This window comes from Borostomias antarcticus (assembly GCF_949987555.1).
Source record: "Borostomias antarcticus genome assembly, chromosome: 5".
Classification (NCBI taxonomy): Eukaryota; Metazoa; Chordata; class Actinopteri; order Stomiiformes; family Stomiidae; genus Borostomias; species Borostomias antarcticus.
Window position 1 is genome coordinate 5747525 of NC_140238.1, and position 16978 is coordinate 5764502.

Genomic DNA, 16978 nt, shown 5'->3' on the forward strand with positions numbered 1-16978 from the left:
GGGTGAAGGGATGAGGTTCTAAATGTGATGGGCCGTGGTCAGGGTGAAGGGATGAGGTTCTAAATGTGATCGGCCATGGTCAGGGTGTGGGTTGGAGGGATGAGGTCAGGGTGAAGGGATGAGGTTCTAAATGTGATCGGCCATGGTCAGGGTGTGGGTTGGAGGGATGAGGTCAGGGTGAAGGGATGAGGTTCTTAACGTGATCGGCCATGGTCAGGGTAAAGGGATGAGGTTTTAAATGTTGGAGGGATGCAGTGAACTGATTCAGTTTCAAGTGTGTGCTCAACCTGGCCATAATAGCCATATGGCACACAGTGTGACAAGTCTGTCTCTAGCGTATGGAGGGACATGTCATGTCAGGTTCAGACAGCTGGCTGGGAAGTGTCTGTCTGTCAGCCTGGGGTCCTACGGTAAGACCAGATGATGAAGACCGTCTGAGCCCCACCCCCCTCTCCCCCTCACAGACTGGGGAGGCACTAGGAAGGAAAGGGGGAGAGAGAGATAAAGAGAGGAGGAGGAGGAGAGGGAAGCCCTCCACCCCCCGGTTTCCACCAAATAAGAGGATAAATGTGGGGGAAAAAGGCTGCATATGGTCCCCTTCCCTAGTGGTCTATGGACTGATAGACTTCAGTCTAATCCTAATGGAGTTTTAAGCCCCACTAACTCTCACAATTACTAGGCCATTTACAGACTAGAGCCTTATCCTGCACTAGAAATGTGGGTTTAAAAAGCCTTCTAAAATCTCAGAGTGGCTGTAGGAGACGGCTAGAGCCTCTGCAGACATGGCCCAAAAAAAACTACCATCAAAGGATGTGAATGTGACTTTTGCACATAAGGGAAATTATAGTACTGTACAATCATATTCCAGATGGAGGCATGGAGGGAGGCATGTCTGATTTGAGAGAGGCATGGAGAGAGGGAGAGGGAGAGAGAGAGGGGGGGGGGGGAGAGGGGGGGGGGGGGAGAGAGGGAGAGAAGGGGAGAGAGAGAGAGGGAGAGAGAGAGAGAGAGGGAGGGAGAGAGAGAGAGAGAGAGAGAGAGAGAGAGAGAGGGAGAGAGAGAGGGAGAGAGAGAAAGAGGGAGAGGGAGAGAGAGAGAGAGAGAGAGAGAGAGAAAGAGAGAGAGGCATCAGTGTTGGGTGCGTGTGACTGAGCGGCTGGCAATTCCTGCTCAAAGACAACACAACAGCACCTCTGAAGTAGAGCTCACACTCCCCAGCCTCTGGCAGTGTAACACACCACATTTCAACATGTCCACCATTCAACATGTCCACCCAAGCACTGCTCTGACTCACAGCAAGTCCAGCTCCACCGTTACCTACCACTGAACGCCTGCTGGGTACCAGGAAGGACTAATGTTCTTGACTAAAAACAGAAACTGCACGGCCACAACCGTGACCACAAATCATACAGCTGTGGACCAACGGTTCCTTTTTCTCCCCTTCAAATGTGGCCTTTCAAGTGGCTGACCAGCTGCCAGCGACGAGGGAAGCCCTGTGGAAAGAGTGAAGTCACTGACCCCGGCAGCAGACGGAAGAGGACTGAGGGAGCACTTCTGGAGGGAAACAGTCTCTCTGGGACTGACACCATTTTAGAAGGCCTCTGAGCCCCTTCATCACTCTTCCTCATGGACTAAGAAAGAAAAAAAAGAACCTTCCATGATAATATTTTTCCAAATTATACCTCCAAATAAAATAAAATAATAGGTCGGGGCAGTGACACCGCAGTTAATATTGTTAGCTAAACTAATCTACTATCATAATAATTAATTATTTGCCAATGTAGGGCATCAACTGCCTCAGTCTTGGGGGTGAGCCCACTAGAGACATGGACAGCCTGGGAGATCTGGGACTAATGATCTGAGCCTCATTCATGGTTCAGGGTGATGTGTTTACTCCATAGAGTAATGCAAGCACCAGGGTTATCAAAATTAAATATATGAAATACATAAATATCGTGCATAAACCACCCAGGAATTAGGGAAATCCGACAAAATCGTTATTTGATGAAACATCCCGTATTTGTGCGAAATCATATTAAGTGGTTTAAAGGGACAGTTCACCCAAAACAACACAAAAGAGGTGGGACGTACTCGGCTTGGCGTTGATGACCACCTTCTCCCCGGAGTGTGGCGCGGTGAAGCGGTTGGTGTCGACCATGTCCTCGCTGGAGCCGAACTCCACCACGTCCACGAAGCTCAGCGGCACGCTCCACTTCAGCACGAACTTCTGGCCCTGGGGGGCGGCGCCGCCGACGCTGCCGCTCCCACTGCCCCCGTCCTGACCGGACCTGAGACACGCCGAGGGGAGGGGACGGACGTGGGGGGGTCTTTGAGGTTAAAAACACTAACTTTTGTTGTAATTATAAGAACACTCATCCCTCCAAGGGGACTTTGTGAGAACCATCCCCAGAGAGAGTGCACTGTCCTGGGGGTGAAAACCCAGGCCGTGGTGGGTACCGTGCCTGGAGGTCTGGTCTGGCGGCGGCGGTTCTTACCGGACGAGGGGCGTGGCACACATGAGCACGTCGTTTAACAGGAAGAGGCGTCGCTCCTTGGTCTTGATGATCTCGCCGCGGTCGTTGCAGACCGTCTCCACCATGTCGTCCGAGCGAATCAGGTAGCGGCTGCCGTTACTCAGGAGCTGAGGCAGGAGGAAGGGAGAGAGGCACGGCGAAGGTCAGAGGTCAAATACAGACCAGTCTAAAAGACCAGGCTAAAAAAATAAAGGCCAGCAAAATTCTAAATCCAATCCGGACAGTCTCAAGGTTGTATTAAATATACCCTGAAACTCAATATGTAGAGTAGCATAAACAAGTACAAGTATAATTAAATACATACCAAGGAACTGTACTGTAAATACACTGTGGATCATTCTGTACACAGTACATACCAGTGGCTGTTTAGCCTTGCAGAGAGGCAAATAACCAAATAATGACCCCGTGGAGAACACTAGCGCTGTAGACCCACATCAGGCTCTTAACCACCTTCTATATATATGCAGCTCGGAGGACGGGTGCTGGGGGTTGAAATGTGAAGCATCCAAGCCACAGAGATGGAAGTGGGAAAAAAGCCATACGGTAGCACAGAGCAGACCTCTACTAGGACAGAGACGTTCATAACTAACGTGAAGATGAACTTGTTAAAGTGAGCAGCGTTGTTGGAATCAGGGAATAATGCTCTGTGTCCTTTACTGCCACCAGCAGGAGGGTCACAAGGGAACTAAGTCACCGAACTGTGTGTGTGTGTGTGTGTGTGTGTGTGTGTGTGTGTGTGTGTGTGTGTGTGTGTGTGTGTGTGTGTGTGCGTGTGTGTGTGTGTGTGTGTGAGAGCCAGCAGACAGCAACAGAGACTCAGGAGGAACACACCCATGGTTCCCGCTTTCACTACCACCACATTTACATGTCCTAGCTGCTATAGGACTTGTGGGTCCAGGATAGGACTATTCAGCCATCAAAGAATTCACCGACAGAAGACAGGAAGTGGACATGATCGTCGGATTTGATGGACAACCAAGAAGAAGATGAAGAAATGTGTATGTGTGTGTGTGCGTGTGTGCGAGTGTGTGTTTAATTTAACCTTTATTTAACCAGGTTAAGAAGCTTGAGATCAAAGAACTCTTTTTCAAGCAACGGCTGACTTGATGATCGTCGGATTTGATGGACAACCAAGAAGAAGAAGAAGAAATGAATATGTGTGTGTGTGTGTGCGTGTGTGCGAGTGTGTGTTTAATTTAACCTTTATTTAACCAGGTTAAGAAGCTTGAGATCAAAGAACTCTTTTTCGAGCAACACCTGACTTGACACACCTGTGTGCGTTTGTGTATACGTGCATAATGGGTTTGTGTTTTGCAGGTAGGTTTTGCCGGTATACAGTATATTTGCGTACATTTCACTGGGTGACTGGGTGTGAGTGAGTGAGAAGGCGAGCACAGTACCTTGTTGAGGTAGCGCTCGTTCATGGCCTTGGCGATGTGGCGGATCTCGCAACGCTGGTCGGCCTCGCGCTTGTTCTCGTTGAGCTTCTCGGCCAGGGTCTCCAGCTCGGTCAGGGCCATCTGCAGGGGCAGCCGGTCCGCGTGGCCCACCGGCGTGTTCTTCAGCATGTCCTGGGGGACGGGGGACACCAGGTCACACACTCGTCTCACAGGCATCGACACAGAGCGTAGAATCATACTCGGATTCCTCATCAGAATTAGGAGAGAATATGAGGGGTGAGGAGAAATCTAGGTATGCTCTTTCAGAAAACTGGTAAAAAGTAAAAAAAAAAAAAAAAAAAAAACATCAACCAAAAAACAAATGAACGTGTGTATATGCAGTGGTGTATTTAGGCATGGGTAACATAGGCGGCATCTCAGGGGGGGGGCAGCAAGAGGAGCAGAAAAAATTATCCACGAAGTAAACCCCCCCCCCCTCCCTCCCGGTCAACAAATAGCACGTCAATCAGAAAACCCCCCGCGCTAAACAACTTGCCGACAGTTCATCATTCACAATCGGAAAGCCCGTTCATTTCATGTTCTCGTTTCATGTAAACGAAACTGAAAGTGTTCGATCTCACCGCGCCGTAGCGGGGGGGGTTCACCCAGGGTGGCATATAAGCTAGAAAAGCTACTGTGTATATGCAATGCTTTTCTTGTGGAGTGAATGTCAAAATCTGGTATTTTGGCTCATGTGTATATGGCTCCCCCTGCTGGGTGAACGTGAACAATGCAGTGTGGTACAGTGCCAGGCCAGACAGGTGGTGCAGTGAGAGATCACCTACCTGTAATAACAGAATGAACTGAGGGAATCTCTGGATAGGCTTCATCATCAGGCCATAGAGAGTGACCCGGTCATTGCTGGTGTCCTGGCGATGCTGTGGAGGAGAAGCAGAGAGATATAATGACCCACCATGTTTACAGGACACCAACAACTATGTTTGGCTACTTGGAGTATATATTAATCCTAAGAGTCTGCATTAATACTGTCTGTATTAATATTGTGGCTCAGTGTTTTTTCGAATGGAGATGACATTGTTTGTCAGTTATGTCTGTGATTCTCTGACCTTGAGGAAGTCCAGGAAGCTGGGCTTGGAGGCGCAGGTCTTCCTGACCACCGCCATGGCTGTGCTGAAGTTGTTCACATACTCACGGTAGGCATCTCGCACCATGGACTTGGAGAACTGTCAGCGCACGCACACACACACACACACACACACACACACACACACACACATTAGCACGCGCACACACACACACACACACACACATATTAGCACGCGCACACAAACACACACACACACCACAGCCATATAATCACTTCCATATCAACCCCTCCCCTCATGACAGTTGAAGCAAAGTGAAGTAGCTCATGTGCAAAGTAGCGCTCGATCTGTTTACAATCACAGTTGACTTGGAGTTGGACACCAGAGAATAGAGGTTTCCTCTCGCCAAAAAGAACTTGCTTGACAATGTGTGACAATGTGTGCTGACGAGTGTTTTTGGCCGAGAATGATGTGTGACAATGTGTGCTGACGAGTGTTTTTGGCCGAGATTGAGAGAATGGAGATGGAGAGGGCAACAAGCAGATGGCATATGGGTCACACACGCTCTTGAACTCTGTGATGTGAAGCCAGGACTCGCGACCTGGGGATGCCTACAACAACAACAAGCAGCAGGAAAAGGCAGCCAGGGGTCACGCGGGGGTCGTAGTCCTTGTTTTGAACATCTCCGAGTGGGTTGCCAGGCAGCGGAGACCCCAGGGGTGGAGAACATCCTCTTCTGTGTGTGTGAAGCTATCTGTACAGTACGTGTGTGTGTGTGTGTTCGTGTGTGTGTGCGTGCAAGATAAATACAGTCATCTCAACTTTGGAAAATCCCTCAACTTCTCGGCCAACTCACCGAGGCCACAAACACGTCGCCGATCATTTCCAGGCTGTCCCAGTCGGCCACGCGGCTGGCCAGGGCGATCTGGAACAGGGCGTGGCACTGCAGGATCTCCCTGACGCGGTAGAAGGTCATCTTCAGCTTCCTGTCGCTCAGCAGCCGCGGCTCGATCTCCGAAAGCGGCTTCTCATATTGCTGAGAGAAGACAGGGAGAGAGAGAGAGAGGGAGAGAGAGAGGGAGGGAGAGAGAGGGAGAGGGAGAGGGAGAGGGAGAGGGAGAGGGAGAGGGAGAGAGGGAGGGAGAGAGAGAGAGGGAGGGAGAGAGAGAGAGAGAGAGAGGGAGGGAGAGAGGGAGAGAGAGAGAGGGAGGGTGAGAGAGAGAGGGAGAGAGAGAGAGAGAGAGAGGGAGGGAGGGAGAGAGGGAGGGAGAGAGAGAGAGGGAGAGAGAGAGGGAGAGTGAGGGTGTGTTGTACTGTATGTATGCAGAGAAAACATGGCGCCGGAGTCTTAGAGATCCGTAGCTGTGTGATTACCTCTAAAATCCGCTTCAGTGCCTCAAGGTAGTTCTTCTCGCTTTCCAGTATGGAACCCAGTATACATCTCCTCACCACCTGTTAAAAGACCGTTCAGTCATCATCAGTAAAGTGCAAAGCCGTTAGGGCTGCTCGATTATGGCAAAAATCATAATCACGATTATTTTGATTGATATTGAGATCACGATTATTTAACACGATTATTCATTGAATTCTTTTTTTTAATCAAAAGTTTTAACATTTTCTTAACAAATTTTCTTAACAAATCAAATTATTGACTTTGATAACAATTAATTTATTAAATGTTGACAGTGGCTTTTCTTTTTAACAATGTTCTTTGGATTAGATACATTTCTCCCATGGGAGACAAATAGTGAACCTTGACCTTGATAAATAAATTAATAAAAGTGCCAAAACTGATAAATAAAGAAGCTTCAAAGCACCGGCACCACCACAGAAGAAGACTACCTCGGAAAAATAATTTCACTAGGACAGAACGCGTCTAAATAAGTTATTTAATGGTAGCGCCGAGGCTTCAAAACCCAGCATTTGTTAAAATAGACCCTTTTGCTTAGGTGAGTGACGTTTCATGTTTATCTGACACTTGTAAATATGAGCGCCTCTCCTAACTAGGCCGACACCGATTTATTTTGACGGCAAAGTGAATGGACCGGCAAAGGACTGTTGTCTGGCATGAACGAGCGGAATGCGACAACGGGACTGAGAAGGGCTGCTTTGAGGGGCAGCTACGATTGCGTAGCAAATTTTACACACCGTGTCAACTTGGTCCAAATCTGTCTCCGCGAACCCATAGTGTTTCCACACCACTGACATTGTTTTAGCTCTCTTGTCCACCTCTCGTTCTGCTGCCATAATCTTCTTCTTGTCGTGTTTTGTTCGAGAGGAGCATGCGTGCGCCTTGCTTGACAACTCGTCTCGCTCTGAACTAAAGTGTCAAGCGCAGTATAGCTCTGCAGTGTAGGGTGCGCTTGATTTGTGCAAAATCGTTTTATGGCGATTATTTAGTTTTAATGATCGTTGACAGCCCAAATCGTAATCTAAATTAAAATCCGATTAATCGAGCAGCCCTAAAAGCCGTTCCTCTCCCCGTGTTTCCAGTGGACTGTATCTATGACCTGTGTCTTGTCCGCCTCAACAATTGTAATTGTGCATCACTGTATCTAGAAAGTGACCGGCATTGAATGGCGTGCGCTCGTTAAATCGGTCCCAGGGGAAGTGTCTAGTGAGTGGACGGTACCTGCTGCTGTGAAAGCCCCTCAGGGATGGGACTGAGCACGGGCTCCACGTTGAAACACTCCACTTCGATGAAGAGCTCCGCCTCCTCATCCCCAAAACAGGCCGACTTCCTCTCTGAAACACACACACGATTCACATAATCATCCTCTCACAGTATATTTACGAGGAACAATTACGCTTGTGTTGTTGGGATGCTATTAGGGAGGGAAATAAACACAGAGCTTCTTCTAGATTCCCATTCTCTCCATGTTGGATTTTCAGAGAGCAAAGAGAATCCCTAACGGCCGTTATGACCAGAAGGTGGCGCTGTTCGGGGAGACCGTCCTCCCCTCTTACCGTGACAGAAGGATTTGGTCTTGATGAACGAGCGTCCTTTCTTCACCGCGGCTCTGGTCTTCTCCAGGCCGTCTTTGGTCCCTTCTTTGGCCGCCTTCACCAGCTTTTGCATCTTGGGGTAGGAATGTAAAGAGTGGGTGGGAAAAACGGAACAGGCAGTAGAGAGACTTAAGACGGCAGGAAAAGTCAACTTCAATGAGCAGTTTCCATTGAAAGTTCAAATGAGTCTAGGACTTAGAACCTGTGACCGGGGAAGTTCCTAAAGGTTGGAGGGGGAAGAAACAAGCAGGAGCCATGTTTACGAACATGGGGAGAGAGAGACGAGGGAAGATGGCGGATCATGTAAATACAGGATACCACAGGCGAGCGGACAACTAGGGTACGAGACGGCTACTGCAGCTGAACTGAGTCGGTCTAACGTTCTGACGTGATGTAGCGTTATCAATGCTCCATGTAGACCTACTGACATGTGCTATGTTTTCCAAGTATGAGAGATTATTAGGGGGTTACAGCTACATTCACACGATAGGGAACTCTACTACAGTGGTCCATTCGGTTGTGCTGAGCAATGTAGCTTTCCGAATACAATTCGACATAAGGTGATTGGTCTGTGCCACTGTTAGCCAATGAGCGGAGAGTTGACCGACAACTGGCTCCCACACTCAACTCAGCTGCACAGGTGTCTCCGTGCACTGTGGAACAAATGACGTCACTCGTATGATGCCTCATAGCCACAATCCCCATACAGTTAGTGACACAGGTGGATGCAGTACGGAGGGCCGCATGTGATCGATACACAATCCCACCACCATTCAGACACAGAGCAGGGTGAAAGTACTCAGTTGGTGAGAGACACCAAGAGAGAGAGGGGGGGGGGGGGGTGTTAGCTAGCACCAAGGGATGAGGTTTGAGGGGGGTCTATTTTGTCTAGCGCAGGGAGACGAGGTGAGCCACACCGCGGCGAGGTACTGTAGTAGGTCCAGGTGCATTACCTTCTGCTCCTGTTTGTGTTTAAGCTGCTGCAGCTCTGTATTTGCCATAAGATCTTTCATCTTTTTCTCATAGTGTTCTTTCAAGCGAGTCAGATCTTGAGAGAGCTAAACAAAAGCAGAGCAGGCGTTACCACACGTCGTTTTGGGAGGAGCTCGGCCAGAGAAGATCATGTCCCCAAACCCGCCCCCGACCACCCTCTCCCGGGCGACTGGCTGCAGCTATGCAATGATTATTTTATTATTATTATTTTTACTATACTGTAGCACGAGGATATCGAGGAAGTGCTTGTGAATTTCAGGAGGTAAAACCTACTCAAATGGAAAGACGCCATATTTGCTTTCCCACACCTGTGCAAAATATCAAAACTCCACCCTCTCCTGTCATCTTTCCTTCCTAACCTGCCCCTCACACGGACAGAACGGGCCTGGTATGTTTACACAGGGGTGCGCTCGGTTTACACACATGGGTCTTCCTCTGGGGGGGCTTCCCTCTCATGAAGGCGTCGGGCAGGCCGTTCTCGCCCCGTCCCTCGCCGTCGCTGGCCTCGTCGTAGCTCTCGAACTCGCTGGAGCTCCAGCCGTTGTCCAGGGAGCTGCCGCAGCCCTCCTCCCCCAGCTCCACGTCGTCGTAGATCAGGTCGTCTGGGTCTGGAGCGGCGACAGCGGCGGTTAAAAACCCACAGGGTCCAGACAGGAGGAAACACTTCAGGTTATATTATTATTATTCATAATAGTTTGTTGCAAGAGGGTCAAACAGTAAAAACGAACGTTGTTCATTTCCCTACATTATACATTAAGACTAATTTATCTTGAATGAATGAATAAAAAAACATGACAGCTGAATGAACAGATGGGCAGAAATAATATAGATGACAAAGGTTACTACTCATCTACATAGCAAACCCTTCTAGCCTCATGCAATCACCATGTCTCTATCCCATGTATTCCACAAACTATTTACTTGGGTTACGATATGCACCCAAGTAAGGATGTTTGGGCCTGAAACGTTAACAGATCTGTTCTGATATACATTACTGTATGCATTATAACATGCCAGTTTCCTTCAATTCCACTATAAAATACAGTCTAAAATACAATCTAATAATCAATGATGATAAACAATGAAGGCCATGTTTGTGATATTTCATATTTGATAATGCTACTGCTGACGTTGGTGAGGGTGTTCAAAGCAAAAGATTTGGTTGACACATTTTTAGCTTAAAACGGTCTGAAACCAGTCATGAACTTTGAAACCCCATCAGGAAACCACATAGGTCTGCCAGGACCGACTGAGTTTGTTACAGGCATACGTAGGTAGGCTAGAGAAAGAGTCTTGATTGGACAGTTTGGGAATGCCAGACAGAGTCTTGATTGGCAGTTTGGGGTGCAGGCTTCAGTAGACAGTCTTGATTGGCAGTCAGTAGACAGTGTCTGGGTTTGGGGGTGCAGGCTTTGGGATACAGTCTTGATTGGAAGTTTGGAGTTCAGGCTTTTGGTAGTCTTGGCTGTCAGTTTGGGGGCGCAGGGTTTGGTAGACAGTGTCCAGGTTGATGGATTTGGGGTGCAGGTTTTTTTGGCAGACAGAATTCCTGTCAAATATCACGTCATTTGCAGCACGGTCATTCTCATAACCCTCTTTGGTGTCTTCTGTGTGTGTGTGTGTGTGTGTGTGTGTGTGTGTGTGTGTGTGTGTGTGTGTGTGTGTGTGTGTGTTGGGCCAGTTGGAGCCCTGTGCATTAGGGGAAACTGATCCTTACACTTTGCTGGGTTAGGATTTGGCGACCGTGATCAGGGTGACCATTACAAACACAGCAAGACTCAAACACAAGACCGTGATCACAAAGGTAAGACTTAAATGAGAGGTCACTGTTGCCATGGGGATCACTGTTGTATGGGTGTATGGGTGACTGGTCAAGGTTTTTGAAGAGAAATCTTTGCCGACCTTGAGCAAGGTTTTTTTTGTCCCAATGCCTGACTGCCGTCCGTCTCCAAAACTCATCTTATTATTATTTAACCCCTACTCCACCCACCCCACCCCCATGTGAAGTTCACCCTCTCACCTCCTTTCTAGTGTATCTCACACTCACCTCTATTCAACGCCCACCCTCCTTTGAGAGTCATAGACCACAGGTGCACTATGAATCGACATACAGTAACTACAATCAAATAGTACAGGCCAACCACTTGCTTGGATGAATAACAATTTGAACAAAAAGAACTAGATCAGTCTACAAAGCAACACGCCCCATAGTGCTCCAACAATGTGACAAACGGGAACAAGAGGGCTACAGTGAAGAAATGAAAGGAAGAACAGCACAAAAGTTAGTGGGAAACCCCCCCGCCCCCCCCCCCCCCCCGTCTCTGACCTGTGTTGGAGTCGGAGTTCTCCCTGGGCACGTCATCGTAAATCACTTCGTCTGGATCTGGACCACGAAACAACCACGTTTTAATAGTCAAAAGGTTCACCATGATTCGACATTCAACAGGTCAGTGGCGGAGGTTTCAGTGTGTTCAAACGACAGACAGGACGCGTCTCTGTGGAGGAAGGACCCCACGAAGACGTGGTTCCGCAAAAAGAAGGAGGAGGAAGGAAGTGTCTGGGATTTCACTTGAGCCACAACAGAAAGTAAACGGCATTCTGTGATCATCGTGTTGTGCACGGGACTTGTGTTGGCAGTGACAGAGAGAGAGAGAGAATGGACAGGGGACAGACTAGAAGTGTTTTTGTGGGTCACAGAGATTCTAGACGGATACTAACTTTCCATCCATGCTGTGTTTGCAGGATCCGACACCCATTTGGTCAAGGCATCCTCCTCTCTTATGGGGGGAAAGTCCTCACTGAAAACACTTGAGGGCAGCCAGAGAAAAGAGAGAAACTTTATTATTCTGTTTTCGCTTATATTAGTCAGCTGAAATGTAGTTGGTGTGTAACTAAAACTCACCTGTCGACTGAGGTGTTGCCCATCCCGATCACAGTGACTTGAGGGGAGAGAGGGAAACAGAGGGAGAAGGAATTAGGTAAAGCATGGCCAGAGAAAAGGTTGCATGCACTACACCTAATACACCACTAGGGGTCAGCCATCACAACACAATGTCTACACTGGCTGAGATTTAGTTGTCAAAATAGCTTTAGTAGACACAATCCTCAAATACCAACATATAGGAATTTACAGTATACTTGTTGATGTATGTTCTGGTTATCATTACACACTAGTTGTGTATGTGTGGCTTAAGTTAACAGTAAGTGTTTTGTTTCATTTCAAAATGCTAAGCTATATTCACCATTGAAATATGACTGATCTAATGCCATCTGGTAAAATAAATGCAATATTCCCTAAAACGAAATAAGATAAGATGAACTTTAATAATCCTCTGGGGATTATTAAATCTTGATCATGAAGATCTTGCGGGACACCAAAATGTTTCCAAACAGACATAGCGTTGTAGAATCAAACACTTCAATTACGCGGTCATTTCTCCCCTTGGTGCACTAAGCCACACATTTGGAAACTGCTACTGTAGCATTTCAGAGACAAGAAGTAAGTCCTCACAGCCAACCAGGAGCTTTGAGGGGAGGATAAATTTAGCCCTCACTTCCTTGTGGCAAGGATTTAGGAAAACAGAGGAATGCAGAAAAGAAAGGAGAGGAAAGAGGAGGTGTGAGAGAGGGGGGGGGGCATGCATGTGTCATAGCCTCCCTCTCCCAAAGTGTGTGTGTGTGTGGGGGGGGGACAAGGAGTAAAACCAACACTCCTAAATGTTTGCATATATAACCTCAAGAGCAACATTAGATCAGCTACATGGCCTGGACATACACAGTATTAACCGGTTTCATTGCGCAACATACAGTACACAGTACAGTATTCATTGTGTTTTTAGGATTTCCTCCTCCCCATGGTGTTGCCCTCGTTCCTTCTCCCTACCTTCCTCATCCACAGACAGGTGGCGGATGATGATGGGCGTGGTGTAGGCTGGCGTGATGAGGGGCACGCCGGAGGGGGTGGCGTAGCCGCAGGGCACGGGCACAGAGTATCCCGAGGAGATGGCGGGACCGGCGGGGACATCCTGCACCACTTCCCCGCCTTCCGGTTCCCTCTCTGTTGGGGAGGGGGGGGAAGGGGCGGGCCCGTGCTGCTGCTGCTGCTGTAATTGGAGGGCGGTGATGTCAATCACGGAGTAAGGGTTGACCCTCCCTTGGGAAGTGGTCCTGGGAGTGGCCGGAGGAGGTGGAGCGTCATCGCCGGACACTTTCTGGTCTGAGGTGGACAAACAGACAAGAAAGGAAATACAGTTACGATGGCTGGATGAACAGATGTGCCAGATGTTCACTTGGAGACCACAGCCAAGATGTTACATAATCAAAGCATGATAATACTGCTGTCGTTCGCTACTCGCAACATCCATACGAAAACTGTGATCGTGGCAAAATGCCAGTTGGGAGGGGGTTCTCCAAAACGTACGATACTGTACAGTCTTTCTGGGTGGCCTGATTCTCTCATTTACTACGGGTAATGGAAATGTTTTAAATGCTATTCTTATTTTAGCTGCTATTTTAAATCTCAGTTTGTGGGCTTTGCTGCAGACTCGGCCGGCACTAAATGTGTTCACTTTCTTTGCCACACGGATGTTTTGGGCTGTGCTCTTCTTCATACTATGTACTACGTATACTGACATGCTGCTCCTAACCGTCCTACTGCATCTGCTGCTGGCTCCATCAGAAGTGTGTCTGTCTCACAGAAGAACAGCTGAGACTCAGCTACTGTCGCAGTTGCTAAATCACTACATCCTCGCACATGCACGCACGCACACACACACGCACGCACACGCACACACACATACAGTACACACACACACGTGTGCGCTCACACGCAGGCATGCACGCACAAGCACACGCGCACACACACACACACACACACACACACACACACACACACACACTGCAGGCCAAACAGAGAAACACACACACACACACACACACACACACACACACACAGAAACACTGCTGGTTAACTAACCCACCATCCGTGTTGGTAGAGAGTATGTGTGTAATTCAATCAGACATAGTCCTCCCGGTGAATCCAGCGGTTTAGAGTGTGTGTGTGTGTATAGTTCAAGTGTAGACCTGTGAGTCCAAAAACCTCTGAGATCTCTCCATTATGGACTGGACACTTCACTGAGATTCCACATAAAAGCTTCCTGGCCAGTACGGGGATCGAACCCGCGACCTTGGCGTTATTAGCACCACGCTCTAACCAACTGAGCTAACCGGCCAGTCTTGCGAAACACCTGTTGACAGGGGGCTATGTGGGACATGCAGAGGCACTACTGGTGGTATCCCTGGAGTTGAAATCTTAGCCTGAGAAGCAGAGGGCACGGCTCAGGGTCTGCTAATGTACAAAGCAACTTACTTATATTAAAATATTTGGACACTAGTAAAAAGGCACAGTATCATGGTCTTCTTGGTCGTTACTATGAAGCTACTATGAAGTCTGAGAGTGTAGTTCACATTCCTCCTCAGTTTGCAGGCAAAATGGGCATAGTCCTCAGTCCTCCGAAGAATCTGTCTGTTTACGCCAGCTTACTTAGGTCATGCACAGTTCACTGAATAGCTGTCTAAAAGACATGTGGCCAGTACGGGGATCGAACCCGCGACCTTGGCGTTATTAGCACCACGCTCTAACCAACTGAGCTAACCGGCCCTGAGAAGATCTGTGTAATCATTCTCGGGTTTGTCAGGCCAGCCCCGTCATGGACTTCTGGAATGAGAGAGAGAAAGTAGAGAGAGAGTAGAGAGGGCAGAGAGAGAGAGTGCGAGAGAGAGAGAGAGAGAGAGAGAGAGAAAGCAAAGAAAGGGGAGAAAAAGTGTCAGGGGGCCAGCATGTGTGTGCATGTGTGTGCGTGCGTGTAGGGTGGGCCTCACTGAGCAGCAGACATAGTAGCCTGGTAGTGTCAAGCAGCGTAGTGATGAATGCCAGAGCCCCCCGGCACCAGGGAGCTGAGATACGGAGTGTCTGAAGAGAGACCGGCCGCCCTACTCTGCTGCGTCTCCCCTGCCAGGCTATGAGTGGGGTCAGAGACACAACTTCCACAGATCACCCAGCAGTGTGCTTACTAAGCAAATAGAAAAAAGCACCACCACGCACACACCGAGGGAGAGGTGCGATAATGCTAGTGAAAGTGTGTTTAGAGACATTTAGGGGAAGGGCTGGGGCTCAAATAAATCGGAAACTACAATTCCCACAAACCTGTGATGCCGGCGTCTTTCCCAGTGGGAGGGGCTTCCTCAGGGGGCGGGGGTAAATCCGTGTCGTCCTTGTGATCCGCTGCTGTGACGGCGCAGGCTGCTGTTGCCACAGCGTCAGCTGTACCCGCCGCAACAGGGACGGGCGTTCCTGGCGACTGCGCGGCCGGGCCGTCGGTAGGGGCCGCAGGCGCCGGCGGACCTGGGTTCGGGGACTGCCCCTCGGGGTGGGGGTCTACGCCGTCGGCCTGGCCCTGGGCCCCGTAGTCGGGGGCGGGAGGAGCGGGCGGAGGGCGGTCCGCCTCAGGGGCGTCGTCGCCGCTGTCGTCGAAATCGAAGGCCTCCCCCTCGTCTTCATCTGCGAACGGGGCGTAATCCACCAACACTTAGCACACAGAGAGGAGAGGAGGAGAGTGTGAACTGCGATATATATACTTTTAGAAAAAGGCTACATGGTACAGAACTGTTGAGGTAAAGGCAAGACGTTAATGAAATAAGTAGTAGAAGAAGAAGAAGAAGTAGTAGAGACGCGGACCTTCTAGGAGAGTAGTTGAAATAAGCGGCGCTCTACTTGCAAAAAATAAACCCAAATATGGGTTACAGCTCCTCACAGTTGGCAACGACTTAGAAAAGTTTCAGTTGGGGTAGACCTTACCCGACCCACCATCGTCTATTTATGGAGCCACTGTGGGTGGTGGGTTTGGTTGTGACCCTCCATCAAATTATACTGTGCGTCTCCACCTTATGTAGGTTTTTAATTTGCAGGGGCGGGGTCTACTACAGTATGTTTTCAATAAAAGCCTTGTGTGCAATCTACAGTAGACCTTGGCTCATGACACACTGTGCTGTAAAGCTTAAACCATTATTTAATGCAGTAACAACACAAGAACTTTAAGACCATAACAACACAAGAAATTGAAGACCATAACGCATGAATGCTGTATGTGTGAGAACTCGCTATTTGCCGTTTGAACACAATCCCAATACACCACTACAGTAACTAACTTCCCCAACACACAGGAAACAAATGACAAACGTCTTTCCCAGTCTCCACACCACAATTAGGCAGGCAGGAAACAAGGATGTCACTCCCTCCAGTGACCAGGGAGGAATACCGCTGAATCCTGTTTTTTGCCCCAGACTGGCATGGGGAGGAGGGGGGGGGGGGGTAGGAGTGAGAGTGAATAGACGCTGGGTCTGACCCAGTGAGGTTCAATGGAGTGCGAGTCTGAAGGAATGCCATGCCCATAAACCAACAGGCGCGCTGTCTTTCTCTCTGACCCTGAACTGCCAAGGATTGTCTATGGAATGTAAATGTCACTCTAGACTTCATTCAGCGGCGCCATCTTAAAAAACACCAGGGTAGGATTCCAGGGGATCTGATATAGTCCCCTGTCGTCACATTATTGTGGTGTTCTGGCAGATTTGAGGTTCTTCGGTGGAGTGCTGTGAGGGGATTAAGGCTCACTTAAGAAAAGCTGAGACAATGACAGACTGAGAACATAAACGCCATTATCGGCCACGGGAAAACCAAGTCTGATCTAGACAGCTTTGTTTTGCTATTTTTATCTGGATCCGTATGACACATGTCTACAAGCACCTGCACTATCTTTGGTAGCCTGCCTTCTGACCACAGACTGAATGGTGAACTAACCGACTGTAAATGCTAAAACGACTGGAAACATTGACATTGGAATCCCTGCCAACCCCTGCAAGAATTCACAGAAGGATAAGCGGTGAGCCTAAAATCATCTGTGAA

The 16978-nt window shown here is 48.8% G+C and overlaps 1 protein-coding gene across 2 annotated transcripts in view; it reads right to left on the minus strand.

Moving 5' to 3' along the window:
- arhgef10 (Rho guanine nucleotide exchange factor (GEF) 10) overlaps nucleotides 1-16978 on the minus strand; it is a 56227-nt gene that overhangs the window by 27387 nt on the left and 11862 nt on the right. The window contains exons 3-17 of one of the 2 annotated variants that reach the window (XM_084437869.1): nucleotides 15224-15577; nucleotides 12902-13234; nucleotides 11921-11957; nucleotides 11737-11825; nucleotides 11345-11401; nucleotides 9442-9626; nucleotides 7987-8098; nucleotides 7652-7764; nucleotides 6394-6471; nucleotides 5876-6055; nucleotides 5041-5157; nucleotides 4759-4851; nucleotides 3935-4105; nucleotides 2496-2641; nucleotides 2092-2288 (exon numbers count right to left, since the gene is read on the minus strand). In XM_084437869.1, coding sequence (XP_084293995.1) covers nucleotides 2092-2288; nucleotides 2496-2641; nucleotides 3935-4105; nucleotides 4759-4851; nucleotides 5041-5157; nucleotides 5876-6055; nucleotides 6394-6471; nucleotides 7652-7764; nucleotides 7987-8098; nucleotides 9442-9626; nucleotides 11345-11401; nucleotides 11737-11825; nucleotides 11921-11957; nucleotides 12902-13234; nucleotides 15224-15577 — 2262 coding nt within the window. Of the gene's footprint in view, nucleotides 1-2091; nucleotides 2289-2495; nucleotides 2642-3934; nucleotides 4106-4758; nucleotides 4852-5040; nucleotides 5158-5875; nucleotides 6056-6393; nucleotides 6472-7651; nucleotides 7765-7986; nucleotides 8099-9441; nucleotides 9627-11344; nucleotides 11402-11736; nucleotides 11826-11920; nucleotides 11958-12901; nucleotides 13235-15223; nucleotides 15605-16978 lie in introns of both variants that reach the window. The other variant, XM_084437868.1, reaches the window with a different exon arrangement.